Source organism: Moschus berezovskii, chromosome 3 (assembly GCF_049115385.1).
Source record: "Moschus berezovskii isolate FMDL1 chromosome 3, NW_MosBer_1.0, whole genome shotgun sequence".
Classification (NCBI taxonomy): Eukaryota; Metazoa; Chordata; class Mammalia; order Artiodactyla; family Moschidae; genus Moschus; species Moschus berezovskii.
The window spans coordinates 72,770,754-72,792,187 of record NC_142462.1 but is presented as its reverse complement, the minus strand read 5'-3'; the positions used below and the strand labels follow the sequence as shown (position 1 = coordinate 72,792,187).

Sequence of the window (21,434 nt, the reverse complement as noted above, 5' to 3'; positions counted from 1 at the left end):
GAACTGTTTCAGACATTTCAAGGGTGTGTGATGATTTGACATAAATATACACTGAGAAAGGATTCCCATCAACTTAAATTAACATGTACATCACTTTTTAAGAGAACATTTAACTTCTACTGTTAGCAAATTTTAATTATATGATAGTGCTATCAACAGAGTCACCATGATATACATTGGATTCAAGACCTTATTTATCTTACAGATGAAAGTTTGTATCATTTTATTCCCCCACCCCCTGCTGCTGCTGCTGCTGCTAAGTCACTTCAGTCGTGTCCGACTCTGTGTGACCCCATAGATGGCAGCCCACCAGGCTCCCCTGTCCCTGGGATTCTCCAGGCAAGAACACTGGAGTGGGTTGCATTTCCTTCTCCAATGTGTGAAAGTGAAAAGTGAAAGTGAAGTCGCTCAGTCGTGTCCAACCCTTAGCGACCCCACTGACTGCAGCCTACCAGACTCCTCCGTCCATGGGATTTTCCAGGCAAGAGTACTGGAGTGGCTTGCCATTGCCTTCTCCTAGGCCCTGGTAATCACCTTTTTTCCCCTCCAACTTCTTTTTTATTTTTTGTATCTACATATATAAATGATACCATGCAGTATTTAGCTTTCTAAATTTAGCTTATTGAGTGCTGCCTGGCACTTCCATTCTTTCCAATGCTAATGGAACATATGTCATTTTGTCAGGGAAGTTGGCCTGACTGCAAAGTTATATGTAAGCACTTTAATACCAGGTTTCTAGGAACAGAGTGCCTTTCTTTGAAGCCTTCTTCCCTTGGATCTCTTGGAGATCTGAAGTATTTTTATAAAACAAGAATACTACTCCCAATTATTTACTCCTATTTGTGGATATTATTAAAATAGTGTTTGATACTGTGTGGTCATCCTTAATGTTGGAATTTCAGTAGTTTAGGGGAGTTCCTTGCAGCTTCAGTTCAGTTCAGTTCAGTCGCTCAGTCGTGTCCGACTCTCTGCGACCCCATGAATCACAGCACGCCAGGCCTCCCTGTCTATCACCAACTCCTGGAGTTCACTCAAACTCATGTCCACAGAGTCAGTGATGCCCTCCAGCCATCTCATTCTCCGTCGTCCCCTTCTCCTCCCACCCTCAACCTTTCCCAGCATCAGAGTCTTTTCCAGTGAGTCAACTCGTCACATGAGGTGGCCAAAGTATTGCAGTTTCAGCTTTAGCATCAGTCCTTCCAATGAACACCCAGGATCGATCTCCCTCAGAATGGACTGGCTGGATCTCCTTGCAGTACAAGGGACTCTCATGAGTCTTCTCCAACAGAGGAACTCAAAAGCCTCTTGATGAAAGTTAAAGAGGAGAGTGAAAAGTTTGGCTTGAAGCTCAACATTCAGAAAACAAAGATCATGGCATCTGGTCCCATCACTTCATGGGAAATAGATGGAAAAACAGTGGAAACAGTGTCAGACTTTATTTTTTGGGCTCCAAAATCACTGCAGATGCTGATTGCAGCCATGAAATTAAAAGACGCTTACTCCTTGCAAGGAAAGTTATGACCAACCTTGATACTATATTAAAAAGCAGAGACATTACTTTGCCAACAAAGGTCCGTCTAGTCAAGGCTATGGTTTTTCCCGTGGCCATGTATGGATGTGAGAGTTGGACTGTGAAGAAAGCTGATCGCCAAAGAATTGATGCTTTTGAACTGTGGTGTTGGAGAAGACTCTTGAGAGTCCCTTGTACTACAAGGAGATCCAACCAGTCCATTCTGAGGGAGATCGATCCTGGGTGTTTACAGTGGCCCTATTTAAATATCATTTAAATGCAGACAAGATTTACAGTACTCAAATTTTCTTCTCTGAGCTCTAGTCCACTTATGGTATCATCTGTACATTTCATAGGCATCCCAAACTCTGTGTCCAAAATAGAGTGTATATTCCCACTCCCTTCCCAGCACCTTCCATCCAAGCCTGTGCTCCTCTCTCATTCTCTTGTACCCATCTGCTCAAACCAGATACTTGGGAGCGCCCTATTCTCTCATCCTACACATTTAATCCCACAGCAGGTCTTGACATTTCTAAGTTGGTAGTGGCTAGAAGAGGCTGTAGAGACTGTTCTCACGGCTTTTATTTTACAGGGAGGTGACTGACTGAGCAGTGACAAGAAAGCAGGTCAGAACTTTAGTATTCTTTACACTTAACACCACACAGTGTGCTTGTTTGTGGACGCATATTATAAACTCCTTTGGAAAACAGCCAGTATGGCAAGCTCTAATAGCAAACACAAGAGTAAAGAGCTATCATTTGATAAGGGAGTCCCAATTTTTTCTATGTGAAAAAGTCCTTCAGGTAATTGACACCCCACCTCCATGCCATGGGCTTCCCAGGTGGCGCGAGTGGTAAAGAACTTGCCTGCCAATGCAGGAGACATAGGAGACTGGGATTCGATCCCTGGGCAGGGAAGACCCCCCGGAGGAGGGTATGGTAACCCATTCCAGTATTCCTGCCTGGAGAATCGCATGGATGAAGGAGTCTGGTGGGCTACAGTCCATGGAGTCACAGAGTAGGACACGACTGAAGCGACTTAGCATGCACGCACATGCCATGCTATCTGCTTTAAAGCAAGAAGCTTGGTTTTGAGTTCCATTCTGGAAATACCTAAGTGGGGACAGTCTACTTTCTGCCACTGTGTGCTCTGTTTCATTGTTATAAAAAAGAGAGAAGCAGTGATGGAGAATACAGATGGAATGCAAGAAAAAGGTTTGCATCACAAGACCGTGCCTCTCTACCACATATGACTGGACTAGACATTACTGCCCATACTGGCTATCAGAACTAGCTGGACATTGTCTGTATCACGGCTCAGATGCTAAGAACACCAGCTAGTTGCTCACAGACTGCAGTTCAAGGGCTAGAGTCAGGATCAAATTTATCACAACGGCAAGACTTAGCCTTATGTAAACCAATTACAGGGCAGCCAAAATTTGGAATGGGACGTCAGGCTCCAGAGAAGCATACTGGTTCCTAATGCTGAAGTATGCTATTTTAGTAACCATGAGACCCAGCAACATTTTGTTTTCTGCCTATGGCTGTTTCTGAAACACTTAGACATACAATAAAGTACCTCTTTTACTAATATTTTCACAGGGGGAAAACAATTTTCCCAGGCCCCGCTATTTTCTGAAGGGCAAATGAAATTTTCTCTGTAAAAGTCTTTTTTATTCTTATAGTGTATAAATCTGAAAATAACCTAAGTAGGCACTATGGCAAAGACATTAGGATTCATACATCACACATACATGCAAGAAAATCATGGCAGGCTTTGCTAATGAATAATAATAGTCTTGACAGAATTACAAAGGCTTTTCATTTCATGTTTATCGTCAGTGCTTTGATACTGAACATTCTGTAATGATTAGTGACATGTCAATACCAATGGATATTTTTCAAACATCAAGTGCCAATTTTTTTTGGTAAATACTGATTTTCACCAAACAAAAGAACTAAATGTAAGTTTTAGGAGGTGATTAATACCATCAGTGTAATTCACCCAAATTATAAAAATGACAACACTTAAAATCATGCACATTATTTCATCATTTCATAAGACTTTTAAAACTTCTACAAACTTTCCCAATGTAAAAAGATTCCTCGAAAATGTCATAACATTATGCTACAAAAGTCACTCTGGAAATGAAGGGGGTTATTTTTCCAATTTTAGCTCTAAGAATTTTAAAAAATCTGTTAAAAAATATATAGTGAGGAGTGTTTTGAGAAAGGTGGAGAAATAGGAACTTCCAGTTGATGGATTCAACAAATCTGAAAATACTTCAGTAATATAGAGGAAAAACTTCAAGAGCAAGAATATATTATAAATAAAAAAAGTCTTTTAGCCAGATGAACAGATGAGCAGCTCTTTCATCAATTGCACCCATGGGTGAGAGGTCTTCTTGAAGAATGGTTGTTTATAGAATCTTCTGTAAGATAGAATTGGCTACATCCAGTGATTCATCTTTTACTAGAACAATATCATAAGAGTCCATGTACTTTTCTAAAAGCTCATCCACCTAATCAACAATCAAAAAAAATCACAAAAATTAATATGTAGGGAGAAGTACATAATCTCAGTATAAATCTCACTATTACATCAAATCTTTTGGGTAAAATGTAGTAACTTAATTTATTTTTGTAAAAGCTTTGATATGAATACTTAAAAATATTTTTTTAATTCATTGACATAGAAAGTTTCCATACAGTGGTTTTTTTTTCAAAAATGATTTCTCTCTAGTCCAATAGTTCTCAACTGGGGAGAGAGTGCCAGAGGAATATTTGGCAATATCTAGAGACATTTTTGATTCTCCTGATTAGGGAATGATACCAGTTTCCAGTGGAGAAAGGCCAGAGATGCCTCACTGAGAAGGTATACTCTCCCTCCCCACCAAAACCTGCAGCATGCATATGTGTATGTCAAGTCCTTGAATCATCATCAAAGTGAAGGGATAAAGAGCAACTGAAATGTCTTTAAAATAACTACTTTCTCAGGTACCTGTGGTAACAATTCTCTACAAGTTTCATCCTAATTTTTTTTTTCTTAAAATTAAATGACAGATCTGTATACTTACTCTATCATTTAGATACCCAATTTTCAGGATGTGTTCCACATTGGCTACTCCATCTGCCATTTTTAAGTCCCCTTGGGAGTCTCCCAGGAGAATTATGTTGCTATTGTTTTTTAGTTGATTGAAATATTCTGTATTCTTCAAGGAACCATCATGTTTGTTAAACACATGAATTAGTTCTCCTTTAAATCCTTTGAGCAGCCCCTGTTAAAAATATAAATCCTTTGAGAATAGGTTCTGCAAGTTCTACTTTTTATATTTTCACATTCATGATAGGTAAGAAGGGCTCTGAGAAGTTAATGACTTTCTAGAGACGACTTTAAATGTTAAACACAATGTGCCGAAAACCCAGTTTTTACTTTTCATTTGTTTCCTACCCAAACGGTTTCATTTTAGGTTTATCATAATATCTTGTCTTTCTTAGAACTCATTCAATAACATCAGTTCTAATTCACTTTTTCTCTTATCTATGGATATTAAATGTTCAGAATTGCTGCATTAAATTTAAAGAAGTTTTACTACTTATTAGATTGCAGCTTCAGGAACAAAGTTTAAGAAGGGTATATTACTTTTAAAACACGGACACAGACATACCCGTGGAGAGATAAGTCCACAGAAGGCCCACCAACTTGGTCTAATTTAACGAATATATAATACACTAAAGAGTAAATTAAAATGTATTTACATGATTAAAATATTTTCTGATATTACAAGTATGAAGAATGATTTGATATTCTTACATTGTCATCAAAATCCATGAAGTTGGACACTACTTTGACATTTGGGTAATATACACCAGCTTGACGGATAACCTCTTCCAGCACATCACCGATACCAGCCGAAAATATGAACACAGGAATACCATATTGTTGCAGCTTATCAAAGAAATTCTCATATCCTTCCCTGGAAGATGGAGGTGGGAATTGAGTGTTAAAGAGCAAGATATATCTCCGTTTCACCTAGACGTTAAAAAAGTGAAATAGTTCTACTTGGTTCTATGGCTCATTTGTATTCTTATTTCAAAATACTACCCAAGAGGGCTGTTATTGATGTCTATGATGATATTAATACAAGTTTTTCAATCTGGTTAACTTTTTATCCTACTTTCAATAAATTCTAAGTAGATGATTTTAGACTTGCTTGGAATATGGACATAAATATACAGTTCATTATGTATACCATTTAACAGCAAATAGACGAACCACACCTTGAAAAACCCACAAACGGTGAGCTAGAAGACCTCCTGCTTGTCATCTTGTTCATCTATTCCCTATTATAGGAAAAGCAGAATGGCAGGAACTCAGCTGTATTCTCTTTACATCTGGCATCTCTCTTACCTAAGATCTGGCAGCTCCAGGTAACGTCTTGATCTTAAAATCAAAACTCATTTCACTCTTAATGGACTATAGATTAAGCTGCCTACAAAGGAATACTTACTAGCTGTCCTCACACTCTTTCTGACAATTTAATGCTTTCCTCCTTAGAAGAAGTTCATCTTCAAATGTAGTATCATCAAAAAAAAGAAAAAAATAGCATCATCATATTTGCCTATCAAGTTGAAAAACTTAAGAGGTGGTAAAGAGTACTGAAATTAGCTTTAAAATGTTTATATAATTCATGATTACAAATGTTTTTATTATCTGCTAAAACATATTCACCCTTCCTGGAAATAGTAGTTTTCAAGGGAGTCTGAGAATTCAGAAAACAGATCATGTAACAGAAACAATTATAAGCTTAAAATCCTTTCCAAGTTGATTTATAAACTTTCCTTTCATAATCATGTCTTTTAAAAGTATTTTGCTAAAATATTTCAAAATGATCTTGGTTTCCTAAATTTTTTAGTCTTGAAATTATCTGTTATTCTAAATTCCTTATCTCACCAAGTGGCATATTTTGGATATGTTTTTATATATAACGTTGTTATAGATTATCTTAATTAAAAAACACACGTGAATAAATGTATGACAGTAGTTCAAGTCTGTAGACAATTAACAACAAAACATCTGAAAAACTTACTTGAGCATAATGTCAGATTCTTCCACAATTTCTTTAAGTTTGGCTTTCGGTAAAGCCTGTTCAACAAGCAAACTATGTGATTTGGTATACCTGGAAAGTATAAAGAGAATGTCAAATTATCAAAGAAAAGGAGAATATCAATTAAGGAAAATTAAGACTATTATTGGATCATCGAAAAAGCAAGAGAGTTCCAGAAAAACATCTACTTCTGCTTTATTGACTATGCCAAAGCCTTTGACTATGTGGATCACAATAAACTGTGGAAAATTCTTAAAGAGATGGGAATACCAGACCACCTGACCTGCCTCTTGAGAAACCTGTATGCAGGTCAGGAAGCAACAGTTAGAACTGAACATGGAACAACATACTGGTTCCAAATAGGAAAAGGAGTAAGTCAAGGCTGTATATTGTCACCCTGCTTATTTAACTTCTATGCAGAGTACATCATGAGGAACGCTGGGCTGGAAGAAGCACAAGCTGGAATCAAGATTGCCGGGAGAAATATCAATAACCACAGATATGCAGATGATACCACCCTTATAGCAAAAAGTGAAGAACTAAAGAGCCTCTTGATGAAAGTGAAAGAGGAGAGTGAAAAAGTTGGCTAAAAGCTCAACATTCAGAAAACTAAGATCATGGCATCCGATCCCATCACTTCATGGCAAATAGATGGGGAAACACTGGAAACAGTGGCTGACTTTATTTCTTGGGGCTTCAAAATCACTGCATTGGCGATTGCAGCCATGAAATTAAAAGAAACTTACTCCTTGAAAAGGAAAGTTATGACCAACCTAGACAGCATATTAAAAAGCAGAGACATTACTTTGTCAACAAAGGTGGGTCTAGTCAAGGCTATGGTTTTTCCAGTGGTCATGTATGCATGTAAGAGTTGGACTATAAAGAAAGCTGAGTGCCGAAGAATTGATGCTTTTGAACTGTGGTGTTGGAGAAGACTCTTGAGAGTCCCTTGGACTACAAGGAGATCCAACCAGTTCATTCTAAAGGAGAACAGTCCTGGGAGTTCATTGGAAGGACTGATGTTGAAGCTGAAACTCCAATACTTGATGTGAAGAGCTGACTCATTGGAAAAGCCCCTGATGCTGGGAAGGGTTGAGGGCAGGAGAAGACGGGGACAACAGAGGATGAGATGGTTGAATGGCATCACCAACTCAATGGACATGAGTTTGGGTAAACTCTGGGAGTTGGTGATGAAAAGGGAGGCCTGGCGTGCTGCAGTCCATGGGGTTGCAAACAGTCGGACACGACTGAGTGACTGAACTGAACTGAACTGAAGACTATTATCTTTATTAAAAATGTTCTTCTGCATGAGAAAATAAGTACTTCATTCATTGTAATCTTGAATTTAAATTTTAGAGATTTAAGTTCATCACTAATGAATGTATACCCCATGTGTCTCAAAATGTGCTACGCATGTTCTTATCATATTTCCCGGTTCTCAAACTCTGGTTTAGTTTTAATATGATAATTAGATAATGAAAGGATACTAGTTGTAAATCTTTAGTCTACAGAGAAGAACTGAATTGAAGCTAGGGAGGCATAATCACTTCTCTGACAACAGTAAGAATGAACAGCAAAGCCGTTTTTTCCCACCTGTTTGTGATTTAAATTTTCATGAGTAGCCTAAATTGTGAAGGAGAAAATTCTTACTATGGAAAGTTTTATATATAGGTGCTCTGTAATTACATAAAACCACCTATAATTACAGCATCTCAGTATAATAAGCCTTCAGAACCTCTCTAGCTGATATCTAAAAATCCATCTATAATATTCCTAGGTGACCCTCTTCTCTGCATCAGCTCCCATTTTTTAGTGAGCTCATTCTCCCAAGGACGCTTATACCATTGCTAGAAAAGTCTAATTGCTGAACAGTCCTTTCTTTCATCATGCTGAAATAAGTTGGTATAAGCCTTCCAAGTCTAGATTCAGTTCTTTTTGTGGACAGGCAAGTAAACTAAGTCTAATCTCTTTTCAGTGCTTCATACCATAGACACTGATTAAGTGTGCAAGGTATTCAGGTTAGGTAATAGGATTATGAAGACCAGTAACATCATTCCTGTTCTCTAAGACTCCAAAACCATAAATTGTTGCCTCTCAAATCAAAGCATCATCTCTATTCCTTGAAATCTTCCTCAAATGGGGTGGCCTTAATTCCTGTGACTATCTTAGTGGACTCCTATGACACAGACTAAATTTGTCAAATTTCTTTTAATAGCATTCTCCCCGGACTCAACACAATGTTTTCCCTGTGATTTGCGTGGAATGCTACAATTTCAATTAATACGGCCAACATCAGAGGTACATTTCTTAGTAACTGTGTCACCTGCTGGCTCCAACTGAGTTCAGAGTTAACTTAAATCCTAATTGTTTTTCTTCGCACATTCAGCCACCTATACTTAAAAAAATTTTGTTTTTAAGGCTTGAGGGTATGATTTTAAATTTATTCCCACCGATCTTCATCTTAACAAAACAAATTCTAGATTGCTGCAGTGATTAGAGAATCACAGTTCATGCTGTCATATTTAATCACTGTACTAACTCATGGCTAATTTATGAATCTATTTATGTACAGTTCAGGGGAAAAATAAACCATTAGTTGTAACTGTAATGTTATTTTATATTTTTAACCCTCCCATCACCCACACTTACCATTCTACGATATAAGGGTACTTCTCTTCTATAGTAAGGACAGGATCAACTTCAATAGCATAATATTTTTCCTTTAGTTGCAATAACTAGAAATAAGTAAATAATTTAATCATTAAGATTACAGAGTTGTCATTAAGATGCTTAGTCTAATAGAAAACAAAACAATGTAAGCAAATGTTTTCCGCACACTGCTTTATATGGTGAAGATCATGCCTAGCCAATGCATATATCCACTGAAGTGATCTCTGTTGATCTTAGTTTACATGTAACTAAATGGCAACCCACTCCAGTACTCTTGCCTGGAAAATCCCATGGACAAGAGGAGTGTGGTAGGCTACAGTCCATGGGTTCGCAAAGAGTAGGTCACGACTGAGCGACTTCACTTTCACACATATCTACAAGAAGTTACCTTTCTTTCAGTACTTTCAGGTCAGTAATTCAGTGAAACCGATAATCAAATTATTACTACAAAAAAATCTTTTGTTCTCCTATGAAGGTATTAAATTTGATTCATATTTGGAATCTTATTTGTTAAAATAGACATAGGTAGATACCTACTCAAGGAAAACAGAGAACTGAGGCAATTTCCTATCAATTTAAGGGAACAAAATACATAAAACCACAGTACTTTTTCCTTTTTTTGCTTGCAAGACTCGTGAATCTTAGTTCTCCGACCAAGGACTAAACTTTTGCCCCTTCCATTGGAAGCACAGAATCCTAACCATTGGACCACCAGGGAATTTCCATCACAATATTTTTGTTTTAATTCCCCAGTTAATGTAAGGACATCAGACTAATTTGGTAATCAATTTAAAAGTTTCTCATGAAAGTTTTATTATTAAAAAGTTATCATTAATTTTTTTTTTGTTAAAATAAGTTGGGAGCATATAATCCATACAATAAGCCTAAGATCGATTGAGTGTTTACTCTGTGCCAGATATGGCTATAAGAACTTTTGCATCTATTCTTGTTTGTGTGAATGAACCTGAAAAAATTCTCAGCAAAAAGGGTAATGATGTCTCTGAGTAACCCTGGATTATAGTCTTTACCTTTTCTCGACATTCATCTGTGATTAGCTTACAGTTGTCAATGACATCTAAAGAAAGAAAGCAAACTAGGCATTAAAAAATACTCTGAACTATATGCAATATTCAGGGGTAAACCATAATGGAAAATAATACTAAAAAGAATATATATATGTGTATAACTGAGTATATATGTGTATAACTGAGCAAAGTACTCAGTACATATTAACATAACACTGTAAATCAACTGTACTTCAATTAAAAGATTAAAAAAAGAAAAGAAATACTCTGGTTGATGCTATCAGTAATATAAATAACTTACTATTGTTAACTTAAATGCCAGGTCAAGAAGCATGATCATTACAACTTCTGGTCTTAGTGTTATAATCCACATGGCATTCCTAGAAAATCTAATGATTTTAAAATCTAAACCTTAGATCGAAAGCTTTTTCCCGACATTTGGGATTACTTAGTTAGAAATTTTCCAGAGAAAAATTATTGGGCCAAAGGGTGTAATTTTTAGTGGTTTTAAAAATAAATTTATCAATGATTTCTCAAGTTACACATGTTGCAACAGTAAGTAAGAGAGGGCTAATATCCCTGGTTGTCAGGTTGAGGAGTATTATTTTAAAAATTCACTGCCAAGTTTGGAAAACAAAAAAGGTATATTATTCCAGCAACACATTTTAAGTTGCTATTTATTTAGTAACGCACTTTTTTACTTAACTTATCAATGACACAAAAATTTAGTAACATTCCTAGAAAACAAAGTATTTGATAAACCTGTTTCTTTAGGCTACTTCAAAGTTTAAATTCATTTAAATATTTCCCAAATAAATAGACCACATTTGGAGAGAAAATTTCAGAAGTCTTCATTCCTCTTGCAACCAAAATCGTACAGGAAAATAGCCATTCATGTAACATGGGGAAAACAAATCCTCAAAGTATAATAAAAAAAGAAGGCCCCTCTCACTTTCAATGTCCGTAAAGAAGAAAAAAACAAAATTTCAGATAACACAGGTTAAGAAAGGAACTTGATGATTACTTTTGTGAATCTATTTATGAATGCCATACTTACTATGACATGATGGGCATCTTTTTCCTTTGTAAGAAAATCGACTCAGGGTCATATCAAAGTCTGTTATTATCTACAAGAAAAGGGGAAAAGGCATTATGAAATCACAGCCACCAAGGCCAGACATTTATTTAATGCACATTTTCTAGAAGAATGAGACTCCTCTAGAGTGTTCGGTCCCTGCCCTCCACTGGAGGTTATTCTGTCTACACTGAGTTTTCTAAAGTAGTTCATATGTCAAGTCTTGAGAATTTCCTTAACTACAGGGTGAACCTTAAGTACCCCAGCACAGTCACCAAATAAAATCTGACTAATCAGTATAGGAATTTGAAACTGCAGATAATACGGTTACTATTTCCGATAGCAATAAAACATTGCACAATTTCAACCTACTTGGTCAATGTACAAAAGTGCAGTGGAAATAAACTATGCCATGCTTCTAGTTCTTGAAACTGTAGATTCTTGATTTAATTTGTCTATTTAAATAAACTAAACCAATGAATGAATGAATGATACACAGCAATAGTTTACCAGCTCTTGAAACTTAGGAGACTGGGTTAAATATTTTTTTCAGAAATGTTTAAAAAAGGGAATAAGTTTTTAGTGAATATCCAGATTATTTAACTTACATGTAAAACATTCCTTTAAAAAAAGAATTAGAAAAATTAGCTATCTCCTAATAGTTACACATTACTTTGACTACTATGATTTATTATATTAAAAGAACACCTTGAAACTGTCCACATTTTAAAGATTATTAATCATATTGTTAATCAATTTACTTAAGATGGTTTAATACTTAATACATAGCACTAGTTAGCTAAGCACTTAATATTAAAGAAAAGCTAAAATTATTTCAAGGTTATTAACTTTTGTTTGTTTCCAGCGGGGTATTCTGCATATTTTAGACCAATTCCAGATACATCTCTTAGATTTTACATTCCAAGAGGACAGGCAAAGCTTGTCCATCTAAGCTTTCTTTATTCAGATTGTAGCAAGACATAAAATGAATGAGTCTGCTTGAACATGAAAAAGAGGTTTAATTCTAAAGGCTTCTTGATAATGATTCACCTGAAGTTTAGCAGCTCCTCCTTTGATAAGACCACAGATAATTTCTTCTACTCTTGTAGGGTTCTTGATGTGAACTGAACTTTTCTGGATTTCTGGCATCTAAGAATCAAAGAAATGAATTAACTATTTTAAATTTCTTTTTCCCCAGGTTTCTTTGATACCAAGCAGAGTAATATAAAAAGCTTATATTATTTAAAAATGTAAAAGTGTTGAGGCATTATTTTAAAAAAAGCAAACCACCATAACAAATTGCCATTTATTTAGCCAAAAAAATTTAAAGCACATCAGTTATTTCCATCTAGAAAATTAAGACAAAACTACATTTGAAATACATTATCAGAAAATGCAATTTTTCTAATTATAAGTCATGCATGTTCACAACAGAAAAAAACAGAAGTATAAAAAAGAAAAATTGCCTGTAATTTTACTGCCCAAAGCTAAACAAGTAAGCGTTTTAATGTTTTCCATTATTCTCATTTCTATGATTGCAACATGCATGTATATGCACATACTTTATCTCATTCACATTATATACTTTTGCATCTGGCTTTCTGAAATTAATATCAATGTATTTAATTTGAAAGGCGGCTTCAAGATCTTTACTCCTTTATTGTACTATACCCCCCAAAACTTTATTGTTCTTGACATAAATTTTACAATGGATTTATTCCAAATTAAGATTACTACTAACTATTAGACCACCTGGGCTAAGGCTGCTACTTAGACTGGTTTATGCAGGCTTTAGTTTTGCTCAACAGTTTAACGTTATGTAAATAGCTTATTTTTTCCACCATATCACAGACAGAATGAAACTGATCAGAGTAAAATTAGCACCAGCATGGTACTCTTATAGCACAAGACTACTCGGGGGAGGAAACTACGAGCCATTTAACAGTCAGCTCCAAGTATAAAAAGACAATAACTGAACCTCAAATTAAGATTCTACAGTGGCTTGTATCCAGTGAACTTTATTTTATATTCTATTATTATATGTGTGTTATCTCCAATATTAACATATTTCATGTGTTTTATGGACACGGTTATGAAAAATTCCCCAGGCCTTGTATCTCTGCTATAAGAATCTGACCAGGTAAATCTGTTAGGTCCCATACTGTTCCTACATAATGGTCAAAATCAGAAAATCAGAAAAAAGTTAACATGTCTTCCTGAGATTGGAGGATGAATACAGAAGTGGACAGGAAACAGAAGTAGGAACAGTAAATTTTTCTTCATGAATGAAAGATCTGAATTTATACTACACTTAATTTCAAAAAGTCATATTTAAATAGGGTAGGAGGATAACCTGCAATACAATTAACCTTCATACAGTGATCCTTTTAACTTAAATGGACTTTAAAGTGTTTCAAAAGAATCAGTTCAGTTCAGTCACTCAGTCGTGTCCGACTCTCCGTGACCCCATGAATCACAGCACGCCAGGCCTCCCTGTCCATCACCAACTCCCGGAGTTTACTCAAACTCGTGTCCACAGAGTCGGTGATGCCATCCAGCCATCTCATTCTCCGTCGTCCCCTTCTCCTCCCGCCCCCAACCTTTCCCAGCATCAGAGTCTTTTCCAGTGAGTCAACTCATCACATGAGGTGGCCAAAGTATTGCAGTTTCAGCTTTAGCATCAGTCCTTCCAATGAACACCCAGGATCGATCTCCCTTAGAATGGACTGGTTGGATCTCCTTGCGGTACAAGGGACTCTCAAGAGTCTTCTCCAACACCACAGTTCAAAAGCATCAATTCTTTGGCGATCAGCTTTCTTCACAGTCCAACTCTCACATCCATACATGACCACGGGAAAAACCATAGCCTTGACTAGACGGACCTTTGTTGGCAAAGTAATGTCTGCTTTTTAATATATTATCAAGGTTGGTCATAACTTTCCTTGCAAGGAGTAAGCGTCTTTTAATTTCATGGCTGCAATCAGCATCTGCAGTGATTTTTGGAGCCCAAAAAAATAAAGTCTGACACTGTTTCCACTGTTTTTCCATCTATTTCCCATGAAGTAATGGGACCAGATGCCATGATCTTTGTTTTCTGAATGTTGAGCTTCAAGCCAACCTTTTCACTCTCCTCTTTCACTTTCATCAAGAGGCTTTTGAGTTCCTCTTCACTTTCTGCCATAAGGGTAGTGTCATCAGCATATCTGAGATTATTGATATTTCAAAAGAATAAAGGTTATTTAAATCATCTAAATAAATGCAAGATCAAACCAGTCAATCCTAAAGGAAATCTGTCCTGAATATTCATTGGAAGGACTGATGCTGAAGCTGAAACTCCAAAAATTTGGCCACCTGATGTGAAAAACGGACTCCTTGGAAAAGACCCTGATGCTGGGAAAGAATGAAGGCAAGAGGAGAAGGGACAACAGAGGATGAAATGGTTAGATGGCATCACCGACTTGATGGACATGAGTCTGAGCAAGCTCCAGGAGTTGGTGATGGACAGGGAAGCCTGGTGTGCTGCAGTTCATGAGGTTTCAAAGAGTCAGACACGACTGAGCGACTGAACCAAACTGAAATAAATCACTATTTATTTCATTGTGATTTTTTAAACAGATGAGAAAAATCAACAGGCACTTGCTCCTCTATTCCTTTCTTTTTCATTCACTGAAACTGCAATACTTTGGCCACCTCATGTGACGAGTTGACTCACTGGAAAAGACTCTGATGCTGGGAAAGGTTGGGGGCGGGAGGAGAAGGGGACGACAGAGAATGAGATGGCTGGATGGCATCACCGACTCTGTGGACATGAGTTTGAGTGTACTCCGGGAGTTGGTGATGGACAGGGAGGCCTGGTGTGCTGTGATTCATGGGGTCGCGGAGAGTCGGACATGACTGAGCGACTGAACTGAACTGAACTGAACACCCATTCGTTTTATAAATACTTACCATGTGTCTACTTTGTGTCAGACATAAGAAGCTAGGGATATGATGCTGATACTGTTTTCCTGTTGAATTTTAGGAATTACTGCTGTCACTTCTGATGCTCCCTTACAAATACCTTAGCGAGTAAACTAATCCCCTAATCAAATTCTGCTCTTACATGTGCCTTAACTGGAAGATGCATAATAAACAGCATACGCTTTATTCAATAACTAACTGAAAGCAACAGAGGGTATATGTTACTTACTCTATTTTCACCAAAAAAATGAGAAATTTCGTTTCAGTGTGTCCATACTAAGGAAGGTGTCCTGCCTCAAGGAAATCACATCCTACAATACATCTGATTTTAAAAAGCCATATTTAAACAGGACTTCTAATTAGGCTGGTTTCTGCTAGGCTATCAACTATTAGATTGGTTTATTTTACAGTGAAAATAAAGACAACCAGTGTCTAGAGGCATTCCTATTCCTGCTTCTGCACAACATATAACCATTCATTTTCAGATAAATGAGCAGTGAACACCCAAACAGTACCACAGTGAAATAAGAGTGATGAAGACAGATGAAAGGGTAGCTGCTGTTTCCAGAGAACACAAGAGGGCGGAGGACACAGGTGTAAGAAATATAAAAATTATATCTGCCTTGGATTATATGGTAAAATACCATATCTCCCTTTTCACAGTATACATATATTACTGAAGTATATGATGAATACTTCTCAAAAACTTGAGACGTTAGACTTTTAGACATTTTACTCAAATATTTTAGAATACAGCCTAAGAAACAGAATTTACTGTATGAAATGTTATCAATGAATATCAGAATATCAGAACATTGTGAAGCAGACTACAGGAGTATGCACTTCATCACATGTCACATGCTTCTGTTACCCCCTCAAATCCCTCCCTCATAGTCCTCTTGGACACAATACACCTACCTGTTTGGTGGTACATAAAATAACGATACTTGAAATTTGAAGGGCAAGTTATTTTGAATTGTTTGAAAACTTCCTAGTTTGATTATAATACAATGCTATGAAAAATAAATAAGGGACTAAAAGTTTCCATCATTTATGAGCAAAAAAAAACATTCATTTTATAAGGTCATAATGTAAAATGCTGGGGAAGGAGCAAAGCTTTCCTGACAAGAATCAGAGTATTCTGGCTGACGAGAGCCTAAGCTGAATCAATACTAAAGACAACTAAGGAAAACCTAAAATACACTTATTCTGGCTAATCTTAAATATACTGTACTTGTACAGATGAAATGAACTCCTAATTATTAGTCTATTTCCATATTCAGAAGGTATGATTTCTAAAGAAATTGATATCAAAATTATACAGTTTTGTTCACAGCATTTGTGAACAAATAATGTGATTATTTGATTAGATTATTTGATACCATCTTGTGGCTACACTGAGACAATATACTGCCTGGTAGTCATAAAACTGTCCTAATGATGTCTACCTGTGTATTTCTAAACATAGCTCACATAAAAATGAGTTTGAATTACTTAAGAATCTCTGTCTGAAGCTCTCAGTGAAAATATTTTCCAATGGTCAAATATGGTACAAACAGAAGTCTTTATTATGGGTACAAAGGAGTGGGCAATACAATTTTTGTGTGATGACATAAAAAGTATAGATTTTTAAAGCCACCTATGCAGACTTGTACATTTATTCACTCACACACCTAGATGATTCTCGCTTTATTTTGAAGATTAAGCACTGCTAAATTTGACTGATAGACATCTCTCCTGCCTACCACACATCTGGCCTGTCTCCACATTAAAGTAGTGTAGGCCAAATTCTTTCCTTCATTTACCATATAGTCATTAAATGTAAGGCACTCTGTTAAGCAACCTTGTAAGAGATATAGAAGTTTGAGTAAGATATACATCTTATACTCAAATGCATCTTCTCTAACATGGATTGTAATATAAATAATCCAAATAATAAAACATTGTCAAGATGTCCATATACAATACAAGATAAACAGAAGAAACTAAGATTACTTCTGCTGGGGTCAAAGGAGGGAGACCCACGGAGCTGGGCTTCTGGAGAGAAGCAGAATTTGGGTGTGCTGAGACAGGGGAGGAGTCAAAGTATAGGGTCTAATGTGGGAAAAGGATAAATAGCTCTGTTTTTCTAGAACTTGAGGGTACAGCTGGCAACTTAAAAAGATATTATCAATTTTTTAGAAGAGCACACCAAAGGTAAAAATTATATAAATTCAGACTATAATAAAAATTATTTAAACATGTGTCATCTCAAAAGGATTGTTTTCCTTCCACAGTGCTTTTGTAAGTTAACTACATTGCTGTGCTGTGCTGAGCCTCAGTTGTGTTCCACTCTGCAACCCCGTGGACTGTAGCCCCCCAGGCTCCTCTGTCCGTGGGGATTCTCCAGGCAAGAATACTGGAGTGGGCTGCCATGCCCTCTTCCAGGGGATCTTCCTGACCCAGGATTCGAACTGGGGTCTCCGGCATTGCAGGTGGATTCTTTACCAGCTGAGCTACCAGGGAAGCCCCAACTACACTGCATTTGCTTCTAAAGGAGACACATGGTAGAAGGTTCTAGGATCCTGGTAACAACAAATTATATGGTAGGATTTTTTATATCACTTGTATTCATGTTCGTAAAAAAAAAAAAAAAAGAAAGAAAATCAACTCAAGCAAGAAAATGAGTTTAGACTGACTTAATTCAGAGATATTTATGCTCAGTATCAATAAATCAAATGCCAATCAGGCAATGGATGTAAAGATCATGTTCAAGTATTAGACTGAACCATAAAAAACCGCCAACATTGGACTGTTATTTCATGTATTAAAGAACCAGCAATTTCATATGCTTCATCCTAAGAGTTCAAATTGCCAACATCCGCTGGATCATGGAGAAAGCAAGAGAGTTCCAGAAAAACATCTATTCCTGCTTCATTGACTATGCCAAAGCCTTTGACTGTATGGATCACAATAAACTGTGGAAAATTCTGAAAGAGATGGGAATACCAGACCACCTGACCTGCCTCTTGAGAACCCCGTATGCAGGTCAGGAAGCAACAGTCAGAACTGTACATGGAACAACATATGGTTCCAAATAGGAAAAGGAGTACATCAAGGCTGTATATTGTCACCCTGCTTATTTAACTTATATGCAGAATACATCATGAGGAACGCTGGGCTGGAAGAAGCACGAGCTGGAATCAAGATTGCCGGGAGAAATATCAGTAACCTCAGATATGCAGATGATACCACCCTTATGGCAGAAAGTGAAGAGGAACTCAAAAGCCTCTTGATGAAAGTGAAAGAGGAGAGTGAAAAGGTTGGCTTGAAGCTCAACATTCAGAAAACAAAGATCATGGCACCTGGTCCCATCACTTCATGGGAAATAGATGGGGTAACAGTGGAAACAGTGTCAGACTTTATTTTTTGGGGCTCCAAAATCACTGCGGATGCTGATTGCAGCCATGAAATTAAAAGACAATTACTCCTTGGAAGGAAAGTTATGACCAACCTAGATAGTATATTAAAAAGCAGAGACATTACTTTGCCAACAAAAGTCAGGTTTTTCCCGTGGTCATGTATGGATGTGAGAGCTGGACTGTGAAGAAAGCTGATCGCCGAAGAATTGATGCTTTTGAACTGTGGTGCTGGAGAAGACTCTTGAGAGTCCCTTGGACTGCAAGGAGATCCAACCAGTCCATTCTAAAGGAGATCAATCCTGGGTGTTCATTGGAAGGACTGATGCTAAAGCTGAAACTCCAATACTTTGGCCACCTCATGCGAAGAGTTGACTCACTGGAAAAGACTCTGATGCTGGGAAGGATTGGGGGCGGGAGGAGAAGGGGATGACAGAGAATGAGATGGCTGGATGGCATCACCGACTCGATGGACGTGAGTTTGAGTGAACTCCAGGAGTTGGTGATGGACCGGGAGGCCTGGCGTGCTGTGATTCATGGGGTCGCAAAGAGTCGGACACGACTGAGTGACTGAACTGAACTGAACTGAAGAGTTCTAAGTACACTGCTAACAAGTTTAATCAGCACTCTGAATACATTTTAACCTCCCATCACACATTGGATGAGGAAAGTTAAATGAAACAAGCGATTTACTAATGGTGATACAAAGCTGCTTGCATGCTAAGTTCTGGTTTATGGGTTCAAACCAGAAAAAGAAAATTAGAAAGAAAAAGAATGAAAGAATAGAGAAAAGGAAGAACAAAAAGAACAGAAAGAGAAAATAAGAAAGAGATCACGGAGCAGCTGTCCTCTTTAAAAGAGAGAAAGAAATAGTGATTTTTAAAATTTTGTGACTGAATAAGGATGGACATAATTTCCCCCACATTTACAAATCCTACTTATATAAAACATGAACATAATATAGGAGATTAACATTCACTGAGTGCTTATAAGTACTTATAAAGTGCTTTTAAGAACTTTATATATATAGTTTTTCATTAAATATGTGTAAGGACATTTCAATTATAAGATGAATAAGGTCTGAGGATATAATGTATAACCTGGTGATTATTATTATTATATATTTGAAATTTACCCCAAAGGTAGAACTCAAATATTCTCCAAAAAAAAAAAGGTATGCTTGTGAGGTCATGGATATGGTAACTAAAGGGGGTAAACTTTCACAATGTATATGCATATCAAATAATCACAGTGGACACTTTAAATATCTTATAATTTTGTTGGTTAATTACATCTTAATAAAGCTGGGGAAAGATATGAATAAGGACAACAGGAGGCTGGTGGTTTCATGCGCATTTCTTAAAGGTGAGATGGTTGCCTGCATTCAAGGGTGTCACGGCTAATAAGGACTGAGTTATGATCTGAAGCCAGTTCTGAAGCCAAAACCTGTATTTTCCCTACCTCATCCTAATGTCTATAATGCAATCAAAGCTACTACTGTTCAAAAAGTTTTAAAAAATTAGTTAAATGCTTGTCATTTTAATTCAGAGGCCTAAGATAAAAGATCTCATGTTGTATGATATAACTGTGCTGTTACTGAGCAAGGAAAATTTAGCACAAAATGGAACGGGGTAATCATTTTATCTGCTGAAAAACATTTTAATTCACATTATATTTCAAGCAGAAAAAAATTCCAAGGAAGTTTAATTCAACAAGTATTTGAAGTTCTGTTGTGTGTCTAACGTTGTGAAGAAAGATCTGTGTAAGCGTACAGTCCCATAATTAATTATTTGGTTAAAGACAGAGGTAAAAGTGGTGCAGATTCACCATTAATAAATGGAACTGGAAATATTCAAATACCCACCATTTTCGCATGTACAGCAGAATCTTGATTAAGCATTTCTTGATTATCCAATCTTCTGGATTTTCCCCGGTGATGTCACAGTAAAAGAGAGAGAAAAAAGGTACATGTGACACACATACATTTCAGGCTCTTCCTGTATGTTCATACACTTTTGGTTTGACAGAAATACTAAGTTATTGAAGGCAGCTTTTTTCTTTCCTAAGAAGCTCAGCAAAGATTTTACTCTATCTCACAAAGTTTTGGGCTAAAAATTTTGTGTGGAGAACTTGCAGCTCTCCTATAAGAACTTACACGGTTTAGTAAGATTTAAATAAAGAGTTAAAGTGAAGTATATATTTGGAAAAAAATGTTTTATTGCATGAGCACTTTATCAACATCTTCTCTACATGTAAGGATGAAGTTTGTGGGAAAATTATTAATCCTGAATTATTAATTAATTCAGCATTATTAATCCTGAATCAGTGAAGAAATATACAAACAGAATGTAAGGAGAAACATAATCCACAGAAGTCAAATTTATTCTTCAACTTTCTCATATTAAAATCTTTAATTTTGTGAAATGCTGTAACTAAGATTTGACTTGTATTTGAATCTAGCATAGTGTCTAGCACAAAATAGGCAAGTGATAGTGTTTAACTGAATGATCATTTAAGGGTTTTGGGTTAGACATCTTATTATACTAAGTTTCATTTCTGCAGTGTAAATCTTAAGGAAAATTATTTATTTTTGCTCCTCAATGACTCTACTTTCACTTTATTCTAGGTAAGCAAAATTTTATAATGAAAGCACTATTTAAATAGTGCTATTTAAAAAGGGTAAGTTAGC

General features: G+C 36.5%; 1 protein-coding gene across 8 annotated transcripts in view; it reads right to left on the bottom strand.

The window, feature by feature from the left end:
• Nucleotides 1-3,322: 3,322 nt before the first annotated feature.
• NT5C3A (5'-nucleotidase, cytosolic IIIA) overlaps nt 3,323-21,434 on the bottom strand; it is a 42,405-nt gene continuing 24,293 nt past the window's right edge. For 6 of the 8 annotated variants that reach the window (XM_055420907.2, XM_088834589.1, XM_088834588.1 and 3 more), the window contains 9 exons: nt 20,610-20,664; nt 12,438-12,536; nt 11,370-11,439; nt 10,316-10,362; nt 9,267-9,352; nt 6,600-6,689; nt 5,324-5,486; nt 4,587-4,787; nt 3,323-4,031 (listed from right to left, as the gene is read on the bottom strand). In XM_055420907.2, coding sequence (XP_055276882.1) covers nt 3,930-4,031; nt 4,587-4,787; nt 5,324-5,486; nt 6,600-6,689; nt 9,267-9,352; nt 10,316-10,362; nt 11,370-11,439; nt 12,438-12,536; nt 20,610-20,645 — 894 coding nt within the window. In that variant the 5' untranslated portion in view covers nt 20,646-20,664 and the 3' untranslated portion in view covers nt 3,323-3,929. The remainder of the gene's footprint in view (nt 4,032-4,586; nt 4,788-5,323; nt 5,487-6,599; nt 6,690-9,266; nt 9,353-10,315; nt 10,363-11,369; nt 11,440-12,437; nt 12,537-20,609; nt 20,665-21,434) is intronic. The other 2 variants (XM_088834587.1, XM_055420904.2) reach the window with 2 other exon arrangements.